At 40.4% G+C, this 18,921-nt stretch overlaps 1 protein-coding gene across 1 annotated transcript in view; it reads right to left on the bottom strand.

The window, feature by feature from the left end:
- Positions 1 to 1,721: 1,721 nt before the first annotated feature.
- Positions 1,722 to 18,921, bottom strand: part of BNIP1 (BCL2 interacting protein 1) — a 50,196-nt gene continuing 32,996 nt past the window's right edge. The window contains exon 6 of the mRNA XM_069244655.1: positions 1,722 to 5,470. Coding sequence (XP_069100756.1) covers positions 5,274 to 5,470 — 197 coding nt within the window. The 3' untranslated portion in view covers positions 1,722 to 5,273. The remainder of the gene's footprint in view (positions 5,471 to 18,921) is intronic.

Raw genomic sequence — 18,921 nt, 5'->3', positions numbered from 1 at the left:
TGGATCAGAGTCAGAGGAAAAACGTTACTTCTGGGCTGGGCAATAGCTACTGGGGTGGAATGCCGGAGGGGCCTGCCTGGTCACTCTCCTCGACAGTGGGCGAGGGATGTTCCCATAAAGGTGTCTGAGGCGTGTTCAGCAGCTTGACACTGCATCTTCTGCTATCCCAACCTTCCTTCTCACTAATACAGAACAGTTTTCTTTGAGTGGAAGGTGAGGCAGGCCTGGGGCATTGTGTTGTCCAGGTCAGGGAAGAGGCAGAGATTACACACCTATAGTGGTTGGTCCACACAACATCACGTGGCACTAGGGACAGTTCTTGAAGGGCGTCCGTTCCATCACATTGTGTGCATTCTCCTCCTGCTCCTCTGGCGGTTAGAAGTTGATCATGGATCAGTTGCCAGAAGGTTTTGGCAAGCAACACAGACTACAGAGTTATTTTCACAAGAATTGGAGCGTAATTCAATGGTTGAAGCCAAACTGGAATATCAGGAACGCAACAAACTCGGAGTTCCGGTGATACACATCAGAACCCAATGGCAGCAACAAAAACAATCTGTCATAGCATCATTGCCCATGCTCATTGCCAAATAATGGAGGAGTCACATTATACCTTATGACTGCAAATGTCGAAGCGCAACACTGCATTGGCAGGTGTATGCAGAATTTTTGTATCTACAGCAACATATGCTATGTACATAAACTTTCAAGCTTCACACAACCCTGGTCAGTTTATCCTAACCTCCGCTTATAGTGCCAGACAAACAACCTAAGTTGGTGCTAGCAAGTGAAGGGAACTATGCTTACCATTTATAACTAAATATTAGCACTGATTTAAACGGGAATTGAATGTGGGTCAACTGCTTGGAAGGCAGCAAATTTGCTACACGTAGAGTATAGTTGAAGAAAATAGGGTTGGATAATCTGCCGGCGATGGTTCCATCAACTTGGAAGTTTGCCACTGACAAGAAAAGACACGTGGACAGTCCAAAATATATCAAAATCTTTTTCCTCTGCAATGATTTGGCACTCCCACAGTGCAGGGCTTCAAGGTGCTACCAATTCAGAGCTCAGTATCTAAGCCAGATGAGGAACTTTATAGGAGGAAGTGCAAAACTGCAAAATGAAGAAATCATTGTGGGTATTTTGAAATACATAACTAGGAAAACACTCACCGCTACCTCTAATATGAAACCATTGCCACACTTTTTTGGCACCATTGCTTTTGGGTTTTCATGAAGACCTCCTGAACCCCTTTTCATCCAGACACCCCTCTGCGGGTGACATCTAGGCAACCCATATTCATATGCAAGTCAAACTACAATTGGTCCAGACACACACATTACTCTGCATGCCCCACCTTGTCCCACCACATGATTGGTTTCTTGATAATATGGAGGTGGTGGCTGTCTTGGAGAAAATTATCGTTATTTTATCACAATGCCAGGTAAAAGTCTTATACAAAAGGCAACTTATTATTGTTTGTGCACAATGACAATATTTCCAGTGATATGAACTCAAATTATTGCCTGAACTTGCCGAGCAGACTGTAAAGGAGATGTAGTTTCCTTAGCTTTTAACATAAAGCTGTCAGATTTTGAACAGCTTTCTTTACATGTCTTATACCAGACACCAGCAGACTGTGTCTAAGGTCCTCAGGGAAATATTGTCAATATTCTTCAAAGGGAAATTAATGTCCAATAATTTCTAGGAGACGTGTATCTGGTGCATTATCTAGATTTTATTATTCTCAGAACAGAAAGAATGCCTTCCAGCTGATTTGCTCAGACTCATTGATTTGCAAAACAAAATGTCTTAGAAAATTGTGGATGCTTAGGTGAACGCACCATACAACTCATAGGTCAGCTTTGTCTGATCATTAGCACCTTTTCCCCATTGTCTTGGCTCAGCTTACATTCCACTTACTTCCCACAAGTTCTGCATAATGCAGAATTCCTTACTGCACCTAAATCCAGCATAGGAATCAACACAAAGGAGTTCTGATTCTATATTTTGAGTAACTGTCTTTGGGGAACCTTGTCCAGACTGTCTGCAGGGAAAGAATTGAGTTGTTCTGATGAGTAAATATACGTAAGGTCTGGATGTTTTCAAAGACTCAATTGTCTTCCCCATGCAGGGAATTAAGTGCACAGTGCTGGCAGAAGCACTCATAAGGGCAGACCTGGTTTTCATCCCAACAAACTTGGCAGGGGGGTAGCAAGAACATAAGGCTTTCTTTTGGCACAGCCAAATTCCCATTTGGGGGCCCTTCCAAGAAGATTGATCAGACTTTGGGAGACGCAGGGGCTTGGCAGTCAGGCCAAAGCCTCCCACAGAGATTCGTTAAAGCCAACCATGTCACAGCCTTCCCCAAAAGGCACAAGAAACAGATAAATGAGTCACTGGAACACAGACATACTGATTCCTGTGTACATGTGTAAACAGTAAGTTAGTGGTGTGCTAATGGAAACTTCTGACCAGGCTGAAAATCCCACTGGGTGTTGTAGAAAACCGGGTGGGATTCTGGGTCAGTGTGCGGGGTGGGGGAGGAGCTTTCCACATTACTGGCCAACAGGCATAAGAGATTTCTCATGTTATCCAGGCTGGACTGTTAGGCAAACCCACAAGGGATGAAGAAGGTGCCCTTTTGTGATTGAAGGTACAGGCTGTTAAATGTGTTTTACCTACGTTAGAGAATTTATGCTTACCTATTTCAATTGCCATGGAATGCAAGTAAACTGAGTAAAATCATATCCTGCTCTGACAAAGGGTGTATAGTTAAGTACCAAACTACTGAATGGAAATGTTGCCCCTGTTCCTGTGCCTACGAAAAAAAAGTTAAGCGTTTAAATAAAAATAAGAACGCCGACTTTAAGAATTAAGGCCTGAACCAGTTGATTAATTTTTGGTTTTGACCTATCTTATCTGAATATATTTGGACTCCATGAAATATAATCCTTAAAGACTGTGGATGTTAAGGAAAGTATCTATATGTATCAGTGTGGATGTTGTGTACTGGCTTTCTTGGAGGTCTGAATGAACAACTTTGGGGAACACAATATTTAGTCCTGAAGAAGGTGGTGGAAAAGGTCTGGAAGCCCACTGAAAAGCATCAACGCTTTACTTTTACTGGACCCATAGAAGGAGGCTTCTATCGAATAAAGAGTATTGATAATTATCGATAGGCCTATTCCTATCAATATTGGGACAGTTCCATTTTATAGACTACTGTATATGTCTTCTGTTTGTTTCCCTTTTATTGGATTTTATCTGATGTTTATTTTGTGTCATTGATGTTTTAACATTTATGTGTTTGTTCTGTCATTGTATGATCTGGGAATTTGTCCGGAATTATATTAAATACTTACCTTTGATTCCTCTGATTTTAGCTGATCAATAGAGAGATTCAGTGGTTGTGTGAATGAATTGTGACTGGTTTGGTTTTTACTGTGGGGATCGTTTTATAATTTCCCTGTGCAGGCTTTGCCAGACACCTCTAGGTTGCTTGAGCAGTGGATGCCTATCACAAATCTAGGGAAAACTGGGCAAACCATTTAAATTCTTCGGATGTTGAAAATACTAAACAATGGTTTGAACTGAGTCGAATACTGTTAGCAATTTTTGAGACAAAATAATTAGCGTACTAGCAGAGAGATGGTCAAAATTGTAACCAGACTAGTAAAATTTCAACTCCATGCCATAAATTTCATAGTGATAGACTGGATATTTTTTTTTAAATGACCAGTATGAAAGGTGAAACCCTGTGCATGTCTCTGCAGGTTTATCCTACATCTGTTTGAATGGCTGAGTTTGTGACACTAAGGTGATCATTAATTTAGATCATACCAAATTAAATTTACTAACCATTAATATTCAATCGCAATGTGAAATATGCTAAATGGTTTACAATCGGAAACAAAATCTCAAATAATGCACCCAGGATCATTTGAAATACTATGTAATAATGGAATGCATTCAAATAGACATCCACAGTAATTCAATGTTATCCTTACCCGTGTTATTTAGTGTTATGAAGACTATGGACAAGAGCTTCTGGAGGAAGATGCTGTGGCAAGAAATACGCAAGGATGGTAATAGGAGGAGACATGGAAGATAAGCTAGTGGTATAATGTTGGCTGTGCAGCTTCTATTCTGCAGAGGGATTCAATTCTCACTATCTCGTGGTGGTCTGATGCGATTAATTTTTAAGTGATCCCAGACAACATTTTGCTGGGAGTCCCTTGATTTTGTATTGCGCCACTGAGTGAAGGAGAGAAATCCTACCAAGAGGACGCACATGAGATGACATAAACCAGGCACTCTTTGGTCTGGTTCATACAATGAGCTGGAAACAAAATGCAAAGCAATCAGGGGAGCTCTGATTACCTCCAGAGTTTAGAGGACAACATATGCTGTTCACCCATCTTCCCTCAGTGACGGATAAAGAGGGCTGAATGACTGAGTCAGAAGCAGTGGTGCTGCGCCTGAAGCACTGCACCTAACAAAGTGTATGCACAGTAGTCCCTTGTATAATGGCAACTTCCTTTAGTCATCAAACCTGCCTCTCACGGACCCAACTCTCAAGAACCACCAGGGGTAGCTGGGTAGCAGGACCAGGGAGCATGGCATCTTGCTCGGTTTGATTTCAGGAACAATTCAAAATGAAGGAAAACAAGAAAGCATGACAGAAATCAAGAACAAAGAAACTTCCACTCCAGTGTCACTCAACAAATTCACATCCATCGGTTTACATCAACAATAAAACCATTGCTGAGTGGTGCCCTTTGAGCCATACTACGTTTTATCAACACAGTTTAGATGGACAAACTTGAGTGCCCCAATCCAAAAATCTCGCCCTCTCTAAAGCTGGCTAATAATCCTGGAATGCAGGGTTCAGTGAAACCTATGTGAATTGACCCACAGGAAGCCACTGTAAGGAAAAGGTACTAACTCCAGCTATGTGCAGACGATGTGCCCGGGTGAGACTCAGGAAACACCTCCCATCACGGTCAGACACTTTGATCTCTCAACTCCCAACAAATGGGACTCGGGTTTCCAGCAAAATGTGCACAACAAGCCACAGTTAACATTGATAGTGGAGAATGGATAGGCTCCATTGGTAATGTGCTTCGCTTCCACTTCTTTGAGTGCGTGGGGTATTTCAAGACTACTGTGGAAACAGAGACCCAATGCTGTCACAGTGCTCAAAAACCATCTCTTCTGCTCAGGATCCATACACTTAGCATCATAAAGAAAGCAGAGAAGGAGCTGAGTTACCAAAAAGGGAAAAGCCTCTTTTTTAGAATGTACAGAACGGTTGAGAGAAAGAGGGCCAATGCTAGGAAGATTAGCAACTTGTCCGTTAGTTCCCTGCGGTTGTACTTGGTGATGAGTTTCCGTCCAAGCTGAATTGTCCCAGACATTGACTTAAACTCTTCATTGGCCTCCAGAATGGTCCTTGAAGATGTAGCTGCAAGACAAGGGATAAAGTCAGTATGGTTGTGGTACAAAGTTAAACTGTTTTTGCTTCCATTTTATCACTATTCCTATTTCTCAAAAATAAAAATATAAGACTCACTTCTGGATAAGGTAAAGGGAAAACACAAAACAAAGATTGGTGGAATATGCTCAAGCAAAAGAGGAATCACAGGAACATGATTTAAAAGTGAGAGGCCCTTGCAAAAATATGTCAATAACCAACTACAAGGGGGAAAATCAAGAATTTAGATATTGGGAGAATATGATGTCATTCATGTGGGCCAATGGTTTGAGGTACACACTGCACTGTGGGAGCTTGGTGATCACATATCTATCTTCTTTCAAGATTGCACAATTTACAAGTACTGCACTCATCCTCTACCATAATATGACACGCTGAGTTTCATGTATGTAGAACTGGCTAGGTTGTAGTACTTAAAACTAAACTGTTGAACGTTTGTTTAAAGTTTAAGTCCAAGATGTCTCTCAACAGGAGTTCTCCTAAAAACCTTTTGAACCACAAGAGAGCAGGTCACAAAGCGCTGCACATTCCCTGTGAAATATCTGTTCATGGTTCTGAACTGTGCTAATTCAAGGGTTGAATGAAGGACCTATCAAAGCACCATCATGTAATCTTCATGAAGTCGTACTGGAAGCAGATGGAAGCCAGGATCTTCAGCTAGCTGTCCTGAACGCAATGCCAGCCAAGCCAAATTACCATGATGTACTCCTGTGAGGAAGGCGCGGGGTGGACCCAGACCAAATCCAGACTGAGCTCGACAGTCACATTTAGATTTCTGGTGGGGCAAATTATGACTAGCAGTGTTGTTTGTTACCAATAAAATGAAGCTTTACTTATACCCTAATGTGTTTGTGATGGGGCAACAGAAGCTGCAGCACATTTCTTTTTTGGCCCTTGTGAATAACTGACTGGACGTTATACTATTTTATGATGGGTATAAATAAGCCCTTTGATTGAATAAGTCCTCCAATATTCCTTTGGTGCAGTTTTAAGATGATAAAATAATTATATATTCATGGACAAGGCTTATTTATGACAGCTGTTGGTCGTTTACACTGTAAGCAGTAGCTCCAAAAAACATCTCTTGATAAATCCTAGCACAAAATGTCAACCTTATTTCACGTCAAAAGTAGCATCCTTATCAATGCATGGTACTGATACTGATTTCAAATAGACTGTTGTTGGTCAAAGATAAGTGTTTTTTTTTTTTTTTTAAACCTTTCTTTGTGCATTGCCTTAATAATAGTACTCTTCTAATCGTTCATTATTAGTCCCTTGTTGCTGCTCATTTTTCATTTATCAAATATACGTTAAAGGTTTTATTTCTTTGTGTTTTAGCATGTGGTTTTATCATAGCCCAAGAGCATGGCCACAGAAAAAGTGGTAAGAGCAGGCACATTCTGCATGCAACTTATTTCCTTGTATTTCCTAAACTGTACTATGGTTACTAGAATCCAAGACCTTTCACCCTCAATCCACAAAATGCGTTCAAAAAGGCAAAAAATACCCAGAACTCTAACCTCAGATTGTGGATACTGGTGGTGTGGTGTGGTGTGGTGTGGTGTGGTGTGGTGTGGTGTGGTGTGGTGTGGTGTGGTGTGGTGTGGTGTGGTGTGGTGTGGTGTGGTGTGGTGTGGTGTGGTGTGGTGTGGTTTGGTGTGGTGTGGTGTGGTGTGGTGTGTGTGTGTGTGTGTGTCACTCGTTTTTGCTGGTCTTTCCCCTCCCCTCACTTTGCACAGCCCCTTAAACTGTGCTACGATTACCAGAAGCCACGAACTTCCCCTCACAACCTCAAAATACAATCAAACAAGGAAAAGATCACTTGTAACCTGAGTGGGTGTAGACTGCTTAGTCTGTTTTATGTACTTTAAACTGTGTATGGATGTGTGTAGCACTCTTTTTTTTTGGCTGGTAAAAAAGTGTTTTTAAAAAGCGTTATTTACTAGCTTCATATTTTAGACTTACCTGCAGGGTTGACCAGGAACTACAAAATGTGTACTGGGCCAATCTGTATCCATGGGGATTATGAGCTGAAGAGAACTTCCTTTCCCCTCTGCACACGTTTCTGGTTGAGTGATTGGGCCACAGTTACACAGGCAGGCCTTCTGCCTCCCCTCAAACCTTGCACTGCTTCTTAAGTTTAAAGTCACATGCTCTTAGAATAAGGTTTTTATTGGCTGTTGTATCCACATTCTGATTCCCAGGGTTACATTTACAATTGGGCCTAAAACCTAAGGTTTAGTTTCTGACTGATTGGTAAGGCTAGGATTATGATTGGCTCCCTGAGCTAGGGTTTCAATTGCACCTAGGGCTTAGGGTCTGACCCCTGTAGGGGTTCGATCCTGATAGGGATTATACTGTATAATTTCTCATTTTGAATTGTAGTAAACATGTTATTTACTGTGAAATTAATCTTTGGGCTTAAGCTTTGATGGGAAGTATTGTTCAATCAGATCTTTAAATAAAGTGTACGATACCAAAATAGACAAGTAAGATTTAGGTTTATAGGGCTAGGGTTCTGACTGCCCCCCTGGGCTAGGGTTTCTATTGGGCCTAGGGCTTAGGGTGTAGGTTCTGATTGGTTCATAGGGCCAGGGTTCTGACTGGCTCTTGGACTAGGGTTTCTATTGGAACTAGGGATTAGGGTGCAGGTTCTGATCCAGTATAGAGCTAGGGTGCTGATTACCTCCTTACGGTTTCTACTGACTCTAAGACCTCAGGGCTAGTGTTCTTATTGCAGAGACTTATTGGTTAAGTCTCTCGTTGGGCCTAGGTAACCTGAAGACATAGGCTACTTAACCCTAGGTTTCTGGGCATCCAGCCCTAGCATACAGGTAAAAGGCAACAGGTTAAGGGTGTTGTCTGGTTTGGCCTGGATAGGGCCTAGGACCAGAGATGCTGCCCATTTCACATTTTACAACCACTCTCCGAGACACAACAACAAATACAGCCATGCACACAAGATCACAACAAACACACATCAATCTCTACTACTACACCACTCTCCAAGACAATCACAAACAAAGCCATGCGCACTAGCTCACAACAAAGTCACATCACTCTTGACCAACAAACAAGGTTAATCCACCATTCACCCACTCAAACTCTACAAAGATGTTTAACACACTCCTATATACCCTTGTACCCCCTATACCAATACACTAACCACAACCTGGTACACAACTAAACTACACATTTTGCTCACATACCAATAAAAGGAAAAACACTCACACAATCCCACAAATTCCTATCCTTTACAAACAAATCCCTTTCAGTACCCTGTGCTTTCTCCTAGCATTGCCCTTTCCACCTCTCTGAACCCTTTTTGCAACCAACTATCAGACAGTATTACTACAAAACCACCCTCTTCTTCTCAATCACAACCAATAACACTCTTTCACACTCCTCCACTAAGGAAAATTCATCCCCCTGCCCAACCTACAACCACATCTCAAAAATATATTTTCCCACCGTCACGCAACACAGAAACGTTACTCTCAAATACAATTCTACTCCCAATCTTCTTCAACATACATAGCTCACCAGTCATTGACACTCCAATCCTACACCTCAAATCACTACCAAAGCACCAGATAATACTAACCTGCAAAACCAAAACCAAGCACACATAAAACATTACACACAACCTCTCCACCAGCCCAACATATCTACAAACATCCACTCTTCTCTGAATACCAATAAAGTAACAGACATTTTAACCTATCTCTACCTCACATTCTCCACACAACAAATACACCAATCGCCTTATCCACAAACACTCGCTCACATACACTGCACATTTCAGTCTCATACCACATTACCCTCACGCCCCACCACCAACCCTCACAAAAACACCCTCCTTCTTCAACATGTGCAAAAGGAAGGAACTCCTCAACACTCTACATAACCTTGCTTCCCCTTGTCTGTCTCAAAAAACCTACCTTTCACACATAACTTCACAGCCCAATTCCTCAACTTCATGGATACTCACCACGACGCACACAACGATACTCAAAAAAAAGTCTTCTAAGCCTCTTGGAGGAAGATGATAAACCCAACACCTTCTCTGTCCCAACCGCTAACACCACCAAGAGTACACAACCCACAACTTCAAAGGACAATACTCACTCTCCTGCAGCATAAACTCATACCACATCAAACATAAATTCTTTAGCCTACCTACTTATAAATGCTAGTTTCATTTTAAAAAAAAAAAAAAAAAAAACATATTTTTGCACCAATAATAAACACAAGACCTGACTTAGGGCCTGATTTATAGTTTGGGGGTGGGAGCTACTCCATCACAAATGTGACGGATATTCCGGCCGCCGTATTACAATTCCATTACAACCTATGGAACTTGTAATACGCAGAAAAGAGGCAGCTTACAAACAACAAATCTCTCAAAAGATGAGGATGTTTCCTTACAAGGTTGTGAGGCCCTACTTAACAGATACAACCCTAAGTCGAACCTTTTCATGCTACTTTTTAAACAGACCTCCATCTAGCAATTCAGCATTCCTGACACATTGTTAAATACAATCGCTAACCTTTTTACAATTTACTCAAACATATGCATCCTTGCTGTCCTCAACATATGATTTGTCAAAATGAATATGGCACACCCCTGAATCATCCTCATTGGCCTAAGCACACTCATTCTATAACAGCTTGTTCCCAACCCCACACTGGACACCCAGTAAATATAATCTCTGCCAACACGGACCTAGTCAGATCCAAAGCCTTACGCAAGTCATGTGGTCTACCCATTACTTTGTGGCCTTCCAACACAAGACACCAAACCTCACCTCAAATGAAACCGTCTTGCTCAACTACATATCGACCTTGAAATAAGATGAATTTGGAGGAACTAGAAAACTTGCTCACCTCCAACATTGATCTCTCATAATACATTCTGTAGAACACTATGTTATGGCTCCTGAAAGCTTTTGATCTTCTAATTCCTCTGAAAACATTTGTGCATAACAAAAGAAAGCACACCCCTCAGATGACAACAGAAGTAAAACAGATCAAAAAACAAAATGCTAAACTTAAACACCACTAGCTCAAAACAAATAACCCTTAGGGCAAGATATGCCTATACAAACAACAATCAGAAAGGCAAAAAAACTATACTATTCCAACTAAATCGACAATGCAAAGGGTGTTAATAAAGAATTTTATAAACTGCTCCCAGAATTGAGTTTCGTAAGCCAAGATGCACAGAAGCGACCACAGCATTTCTCAAGAATTTTGCAAAAAAATAGCAAATCACTACACAACTAAAGCAAATGTTGTATTCTTATGTAAACAACAGCAAAACCAATAGCTCCAACCCATTTCCTGCAAAAGTTGCCAGCAAAAGACAAACATAGCCTCTAGGAACCTTTAAAGAACTATCACCAACTGAATTTCTTGATCTTGTCAAAGCGAGCAAGCAGCAGGCTGCCCCTCTAATCCTTGTCCACCTCAAATCTTTAAAAACAGTATGCTATCATCTTCTACAGCCACCCTTGTCAGACACTGATCAACTCCTTAACAACAGGTGTTTTCCCAGAAGACTTAAAAAAAAAAAAACCTAACCTGAACAATCAAGACCCTGACAACTGCAAACCCATAGCAAATGGAGCATTTGTGGGCAAACTTATAGAAAGAGCAGCTTTTGTCTAGATATCACAACTTAGACAATTCCGTACTTTCCGACTTCCAATCTGGATTCCGTCCAGGAAGAGGCTGACCCTAATCTCCATCTGGGATGACCTTAAAAACACAGTAGATCAGAATATGGTTGCTTTATTTCTCTTGGACCTTTCAGCAGCCTTTGACACAGTGGATCATGACAGACTAGTCCAACAACTTGAGAAAGAAAGAATAGAGGGCACAGCTCTCACTTGGATCACACTGTACTTACAAAACAGAACAGATATTACACATACTCCTCCAATCTCTTCTAAACAATACAGCATTAAATCAGGAGTCCCTAAAGGCTTTATCACCTCACCCATGTTTGTCAATGTCTTTATGAACTCATTACCAGATCTGACCAATGGCTTTCACTTCACCTGCTGTAACTAGGCAGATGACACAGATCCTTCTGAAATTGGAAAACCCAAAGGGCACTGGAACATAGAAAATCTTTCATTACCTCTGGCTGGTGAACAATGGATGACATGGAGTCACCTCAAATTGAATGCCCCCAAAATCGAAATACTCACCTATGGCGACTGGAAAACCTATGGCCCTGTCTGCACCTGCCTGACAATCTAGGATGTAAGAAACCTCAAAATTACAATGGATGCCAAGCTGTCAATGAATGCACAAGTGGATAAGGTGACCAAATCAAGCTTTCTCACAAAGTAAGGATTTTCTAAACCGTAAGAATGCTCTATTTTGAACAGGAGGTAAAGAGCCAAGTTTTCATAATTTTTGTGAAAAGTACCCTGTTAGATTGGGCTCTTAAAGACAAAGGTGTCCCAGAGCCTGCTTGCAAGGTAGGAAAAGCTACTGCCTCCCCATCTAGCTTTCTTTATTTTTTGGATGACAACTAATTTGGACAGACCTGATCTCAGATTACGGTTGGGAACGTGCCAGGAAAAACATCTTCTGAAAATTAGAGGGACCTGTTCTGTTCAGAGCCTTATGGACAATGCAAAGGGTCTTAAACTTAACCGTATCACAGACAGGTAACAAATGAAAGTAAAAAATATTCTTAGAGGTGGGACTGAATTTAGGTATTTTTTAAAAGTTGACGTGCTGCCACATTTTGGAGGGATTGAAGCTTCAACTGCAGGCGTTTCTGGATGCCAAGTTGTAATGCACAGCAGTGATCTATCTTCGATAGGACAAGAGCTACCTGCATGCCTGGGGGTATAGCAGGGAAAACTTATTTTAGTACTCCGAGTAGATAGAAACACTAACAGGTGACCTGATTGACTTGCTCAGAGAAGCAGAGCTGTTCCTCAAATATAACCTGATTTTTAGGGTCGAGCGCATAAGCGCTCTAGAGCCTGTTGTAATCTCTCTGTGGGCTTTTACCCACGCCCACTCTTGCTATTCATTCTTTGTTGTGCTTGTCTTAAATGCTTCATTTTTATTGGTGCATTTTGTGAAATTTCCCTACTTTGAATGCTGAGTTATTTCCCCCGGCATGGTAACTAAGTGAACATTCCTGAACAATTCTGTTGGTCATCACACCACTTCATGCTTCCTCCTTTTACAGTGTGTAATGGCCCCTCCTCCCATTTTGGTTTGCCTTACATCCCAGCTGTGATCCTTTCTAGATATTCAGCCTGGGAGCTAATAACTCTTGCGCTCATGGCAGTGTTGGTGCTTTGAATCGGCTTGTTTCTGTCAACTGTTTTACACTTCAATTTCAATTCATGTGGCAAGAAAAGTCCAGTTAGGAATTTACAATGCCAATTGCTCGTACACAGGCAAATGCAAGACCCGTTGCATTGCAAATGCTCGTTTACTTTCCTAGCAGGACATGGAAGGGGGGCAAGATTAGCGGGCCAAGAGGACGTATTCCAAAAAGTAGTGTTGCTGCCAAACAGGATCACCTCAAATTACAACATGTGTCAAACAGTTTTTACATTTAGAAGGCAACCTCATCAACATCAGATGAGATGGACACAACTCAGACTGCAGAGAAACCGTAGAACCGAATAAGTTTCGCCAAGGGGGTGACATAGATGTTAAAGACCGTAAGAGATAAAGATGATCGCTGGAGCTCCCTACAGGGGAGAAAAAAAGGATTTGAGGTCAAATCCCCTAAGGCAACAGTCAGTTCCCTAACAGAGAGAAAGGAGCTGAGGACAGTAAGGGCTGCACCTAATCCCGATTTTCTCCAGCCCAGATAAGCACAGAGTGATTTGCCGTATCATACGCTGCAGAGAGATCGAGAAGAATCAGCACAGCTCCAGCTCCAGTGTCCACCAGTGTTCGAATCTCCTCAGTGGGAGCTACTAAGGCTGATTTGGTGCTTTGCACAGGTCTAAGGCCATACTGAGAAGAGTCTAAAAGATTACCATCATTGAAAAAGGACGTAAGATCTTCGTTAATAGCCTTTTCTAGTATTTTTGCAAGCAATGGTAATCGAGATATAAATGGATACGTTTTTGTGTTGACTGGATAAAGGGAAGGTTTTTTAGGTTGGGGGCACCACTGTCTTCTTCCAAGTAACTAGAAATTGTCCTGAAGTCAAAAAATGATTCAAAAGTTTGGTAAGATGTTTGTACACTGCCTTAGAGACCATTAGTAACACAGTGGGCAAGGGTCTAGAGGCGATCCAGACTTAGTGTTCTCTAAAAGTCATATAACCCTGCCCTCGATAAGTAGGGTGAAGCTGTCCAAAATGTTTTTAAAAACCACAGTGATGCACTTTCCCACTCCTAGGATTCCCTCACAGGTTCAAGCTACCATCTCTCTTGTCCTATCTAAACTAAATTACGATAATGGTCTGTATAACGGCTTGCTTTTCTAAACTATTAGATTAGAAGATTACATAGAATACAGAATGCTGCCGCAAGACTCCTCCCACATGTAAAGCCACAAGCAGACATCTCCCCTGCATTGAGATCTCTACACTGGTTACCAGAAGATCTACCTTCAAGCTGATTTGTTTCACACACAAAGCAATACGTGGCAAAGGATCACTTTTCGTCAGGAAGAAAATCAACAAATCCATACTACAAAGGAGTCTACATTCAAGAATAGCACCCTGCCTCAACATTCCTAGATACAAGAAAAACAAACATGGTTGGAACCTCTTTGTTCGTTCAAGCAGCCAAACTGTGGAATTCACTACCCACACAAAAGATCCACTGACAACCATCTTAACTTTGGAAGATTAGCCACGAGCTGGGTCTTCCCCACATGACAACTATAATCATAACCACCGTATACCAAATCAGTAATCACAGACATGACCAACTATTCTTCTCACAACACAGAGATAAAGTTGTCGCTATACATGTGTTACTGTATATTGAACTATGATTCCTATTATAAACAGATACATTTATATAAGGGGAAAATATATAATACACCACAAGATACATGTGTGTGTACGAATGCCATAATTGTTTCTTCTATGTACATGTAGAGACATATATAGAGGGATTTATGCCTGCTACCAAAACCTTAAGAGATGTAGTGAAACAATTTGCACTCTTTACAACAAGATAAATCTGCACATCCATCCATGTAGAAATTGCTCCTTCAATGCACATATGGGTATTTATATGGAAGGATTTTCTCCAACTAATAAAACCTACCAAGTGTCATGTGCGTTGATGTATGTATAAGATAATTTAAGTTTTTAGCTACAACAAAATCATTCCTTCAAGCTTTGTCCCATCCCTCCGACTCTTCCCAAGCCTTTCTGACTACTATGAACCTTGAAACTTCCTTCTCAATGTTTCCCCTCCATTTTTAGCATTGTTACCCAACTATCAGGCACACACAAGTACTACTTACAAAAACAACTTTTATCCTCTTTTGAATCCATTCCCATCATCCTATCCCTACTCTAAACCACTTTACACACAAGAAAACAAGGCTACAAACCTAACACAACTAATGAAAAAGACAAAAGAAAGGTTTTTAATAATCTACTATTAACCTCTAATCTTTTGTTCCAGAGTAGTGTGCTACTCGCCGCAAAGCTATTCATCAGGGGGTAGTAAGAGCTACATATAAATATAATTTAAAATTACAATCACTGAACTTATTATTGTTTTTAAGTAGAACACATGAAATAGCATATAAAAGTATATTTTTCACATAAATGTACAACCTGCGTTATTTTACAATATTGGCTTTAAAAATAGCAAAATAATTAACAAAAAAATGAAAAACATGCCCTCGCTCAACTAGGGCATTCCAATCTGGGGACAATGCTTTACAAGTGTTAGCCCCTCCAAACTGTCAGAATAGATGACCACCGTTTCCCAGAGACATTCATAATTTGTCAAATGGAGTTCGTTCCATTAACAATAAATCTTCACATTTCTGATGTAATGTCCACCTAAAAAAAACCTGAGAACAGAGTTCTAAATAGGCACTGTGTCCAGATTGTGCCACAGTCACCAATAAAGAAAGGCTTCTCTCCAGGAACTGGCTCAGGTCATGTGGAACCAATAACTGTGTCATTTCCCCATTCTTCTTAGCAGCACTGAACGATGTGGAACACAACCCCAGACTTTTTTATTTTCCAGTACCACTTGTGGGTCATCTGGGAAAATAAGTTTCTCGATCTTGAGTAACATTTGAATGATTGATCAGTGATACAGAAGCACATGTTTGAATGAAATCTATACTTTCTGTTAGAGGTTGATTGTTTCCTTTCAGAGTAAGTCTTGTCTTGAAGACACTGCAAGCTGGACTGGTCTTTCATTCTTAGCCTATTGTTGCTGCTCGTTTTTCATCTATCCAAAATATGCTACTCAAAGGTATACGTCTGGTTTTTAGCAAGTGGTTTGATCACTTCTCTATTACTGTTTTTAAGTAGCACAGAAGAAAAAAAAGACATACTGAACCACACTTTACACACAAATGTCGACACCGCATTTTTCCACTAAATCGAGTTTCAAACTAACAAAATAATTTAAAAAAAAATGTCAAATGTGTCTTAATTAGTGCACCTCAATCTTTTGAGTAGGCTTTCAACAAAAAAAAAAAAAAAAAAATGGGTGGAAAAAGAAGGTGGAGGTGACATATTTGAAAAACAGATAGACATGTCATGTTACAAAGGAACCAAGATCAATCAAATAATGCGTTCAGTAAGGTAATCAGAAGAACATGATTATTTTAGGTATGATCAAAAGAGGTGGACTTATAAATGTCCTGTGAATGCGATGGGCCTGAAATCCATGGGGAAAGAGTTCTGGAGAGTAGGTGCCTGCTCCTCAAAAAAGGTTTATATTGGGGCTTGGATAGTTTTGTACCAAGATATCTACAATAACAAAGAGTTCCTAATCTTTATCCAAGATGTTGAGCAGATTATCCAAATACAGAAGCCTATAAAGATAAAGAGCTTTGTATGTTAGGCATCCTAGTTTAAATTTGAGTCCTGTGTCACTCAGGAAGAACCACAGGCTGAAGAAGACTGGGTGATGTCAATGAAACATGCGTTTGATCATAAGGAGCCTTAGTTGAAGGCCACTAATTTGCAGGCTTTGAATGAGTTTTAGGTCAACAAGGATTGCTCAACAAGGAGAATGCCATAGGCCTAGGGCTCATTATGATTTGACAAATAAAGTAAATCTTATTAACAGACCCATAGCGGCATGCTTAGAAGGGATGGGTGTACGCAGAATGACAAATCATACACTGTATTGCTTTTGGCATTACAGTACGAAATGGCTTAGATGGCTAAAAGCATCTAGTTTGAGGAAGCACATTCATAGGGGGAAGGGGGCGTTGACCCCCACCCCCACCCTGAAACCCCCCATCTCATTAACATATTTTCCTTTCCAAAAAAAAAAAAAGTTCAGCCATACGGCTATCCATTTTACTTCCTTTAGGGGTAGGGCCATGGCCCTCTCTTCTGCCAAAGCATTAGGTGGGTGTCTATTACTGTTAGGATGTCTTTTGGTTGACTGGCACAAACAGCTGAGGCTAGGTCACCTGAACAGCGAATGTCACATTTGCTGGTGTTTCGCTATAGTCAGCCTTACATTCGCAGCTCAGGCTTACACAATCAAAAGAGTTGAGAGAAGACAGACTGGAGAGCTGTCTGAATGTCCCAGCCAATCCTGGCACTGCTCTTAGGTTGTATATGCTTGCATTGGCTGGGATACCACTGCCCAAAATGCACATCTGTAATGGTTTGCAGCTGAACGTGTGTTGATCAAGGTAAGATTATGTTATTTACAACTACACGCAATAAGCTAAATTATTTTGCAGCAGTGATCAGGGCACATGGTATTTATATAAAGCAAAAGCATTTACAGCTATGAGCATTTTAAACATTTACGTGTCCCACTACTTTCAAAATTTGCCACCACTGATCTAGACTCCTTTGAGAGTGTGAGTCGGTATCTCTTTTATCCTTCTCATGAGATAAAGACATATTAGGAGTCCATATGAGCTGGCCAGGGACCTATCTTTACTGGAATCTGTACAACCATAAAGGTGCAGCAGGAAATCATAAGATGTGTCAAATCCTGTTTTGAAAGCAATCATTTAGTTTTGATCTGCCACGACTTTAAGACAGAGTTCTGATGAAACAGGCTTCATCATAGCATAAAAATCATCAAAATGTTACTAGACCTGCAGGTCGAGTAACCTGAATAATCTAATCTACTCAACCTAACTGTAATGTGCTTGACCTGTAAATGGGTCTTAAATTGTGTATTCCTAGGTAAATATTTTCTCCATTCTCAAAATATGAGTGCACCCTCAAATATGTGAATTTTCTTAATAAATAGATTAAATGCTTGGTCCATGTATAAAAAGTATCTAGCCCAATTATGGCCTACACATGACCCATGACTTGCGTCTTAAGTTTACTAGTAGCACTGCAATCAGGACAGGAGTGTTTCTCAGTTTATGCTTAAAGACTAGATTTTAATAAATATATTACTAAAGCTTGATGAGGTAGCACACTGTCATTTACAGACAGTAAGTTCCAAGAAATGGCCAAAAACCTTCCCTCTAACTTGCAGCTTTACTGATAAAACTATATATTTGAATTTTCTTTAACAATAGTGTGTGAGAATTGGGTTTCAGAAAACATAGTTATTATTAGCACATCATCAAGTAAACTGTTCTAATTTGTTTTCATACTATTAAAATGCTTTGTTTTCATCACACAGAAGTACAAAAATTGGCTTTCACAACTACTGGAAAATATATTTTGAAATGTTTGTATAACTGACCTAATTATTTAAATGTTGTGGGTTAGGAAACACCTGACACCCTACAGCTTTTCATTTCACACTGTACAGCAGGTCGGACAGTTCATCTTACAAAAACCTGGAACTCTGCAGTCAGAAGGAAAATTAATTGTAAGAAGATAAACTGACTTTTGTCCTCTGTCTCTGAACACAGAACAAATGTGAAAAGATAACAAGATTTAGAAGCGTCTTTATTGCTCCTTCACTTTCTGACTGAACAGAACACCTGAACTTTGTCAACTAGCCAGAAGGGGAGAGTATGTCCTAAAACTAGCCCCACCTGATAAAATATGACTTGCCATAGCAAGTGAGCAAATAGATTTTTCGAGATCTGTTGATGTTCTTTCAATTAGATCACAACCCAAAGCTGAATAGGAAACTGAAATATATAGTTTTATGAAGATTCAGGCATAGTCAAGTGGTCTTTAGTGACAAAGGATATACCTAACCAGGCATAGTAAAGAGATTGTGACTCACATCCATATGTTTATGAGAAAGCAACTGTACTCAAAGAAACAGACT

Source organism: Pleurodeles waltl, chromosome 7 (assembly GCF_031143425.1).
Source record: "Pleurodeles waltl isolate 20211129_DDA chromosome 7, aPleWal1.hap1.20221129, whole genome shotgun sequence".
Classification (NCBI taxonomy): domain Eukaryota; kingdom Metazoa; phylum Chordata; class Amphibia; order Caudata; family Salamandridae; genus Pleurodeles; species Pleurodeles waltl.
Note: the sequence above shows the minus strand (reverse complement) of the source record. Positions and strands in the feature narration are given on the sequence as shown.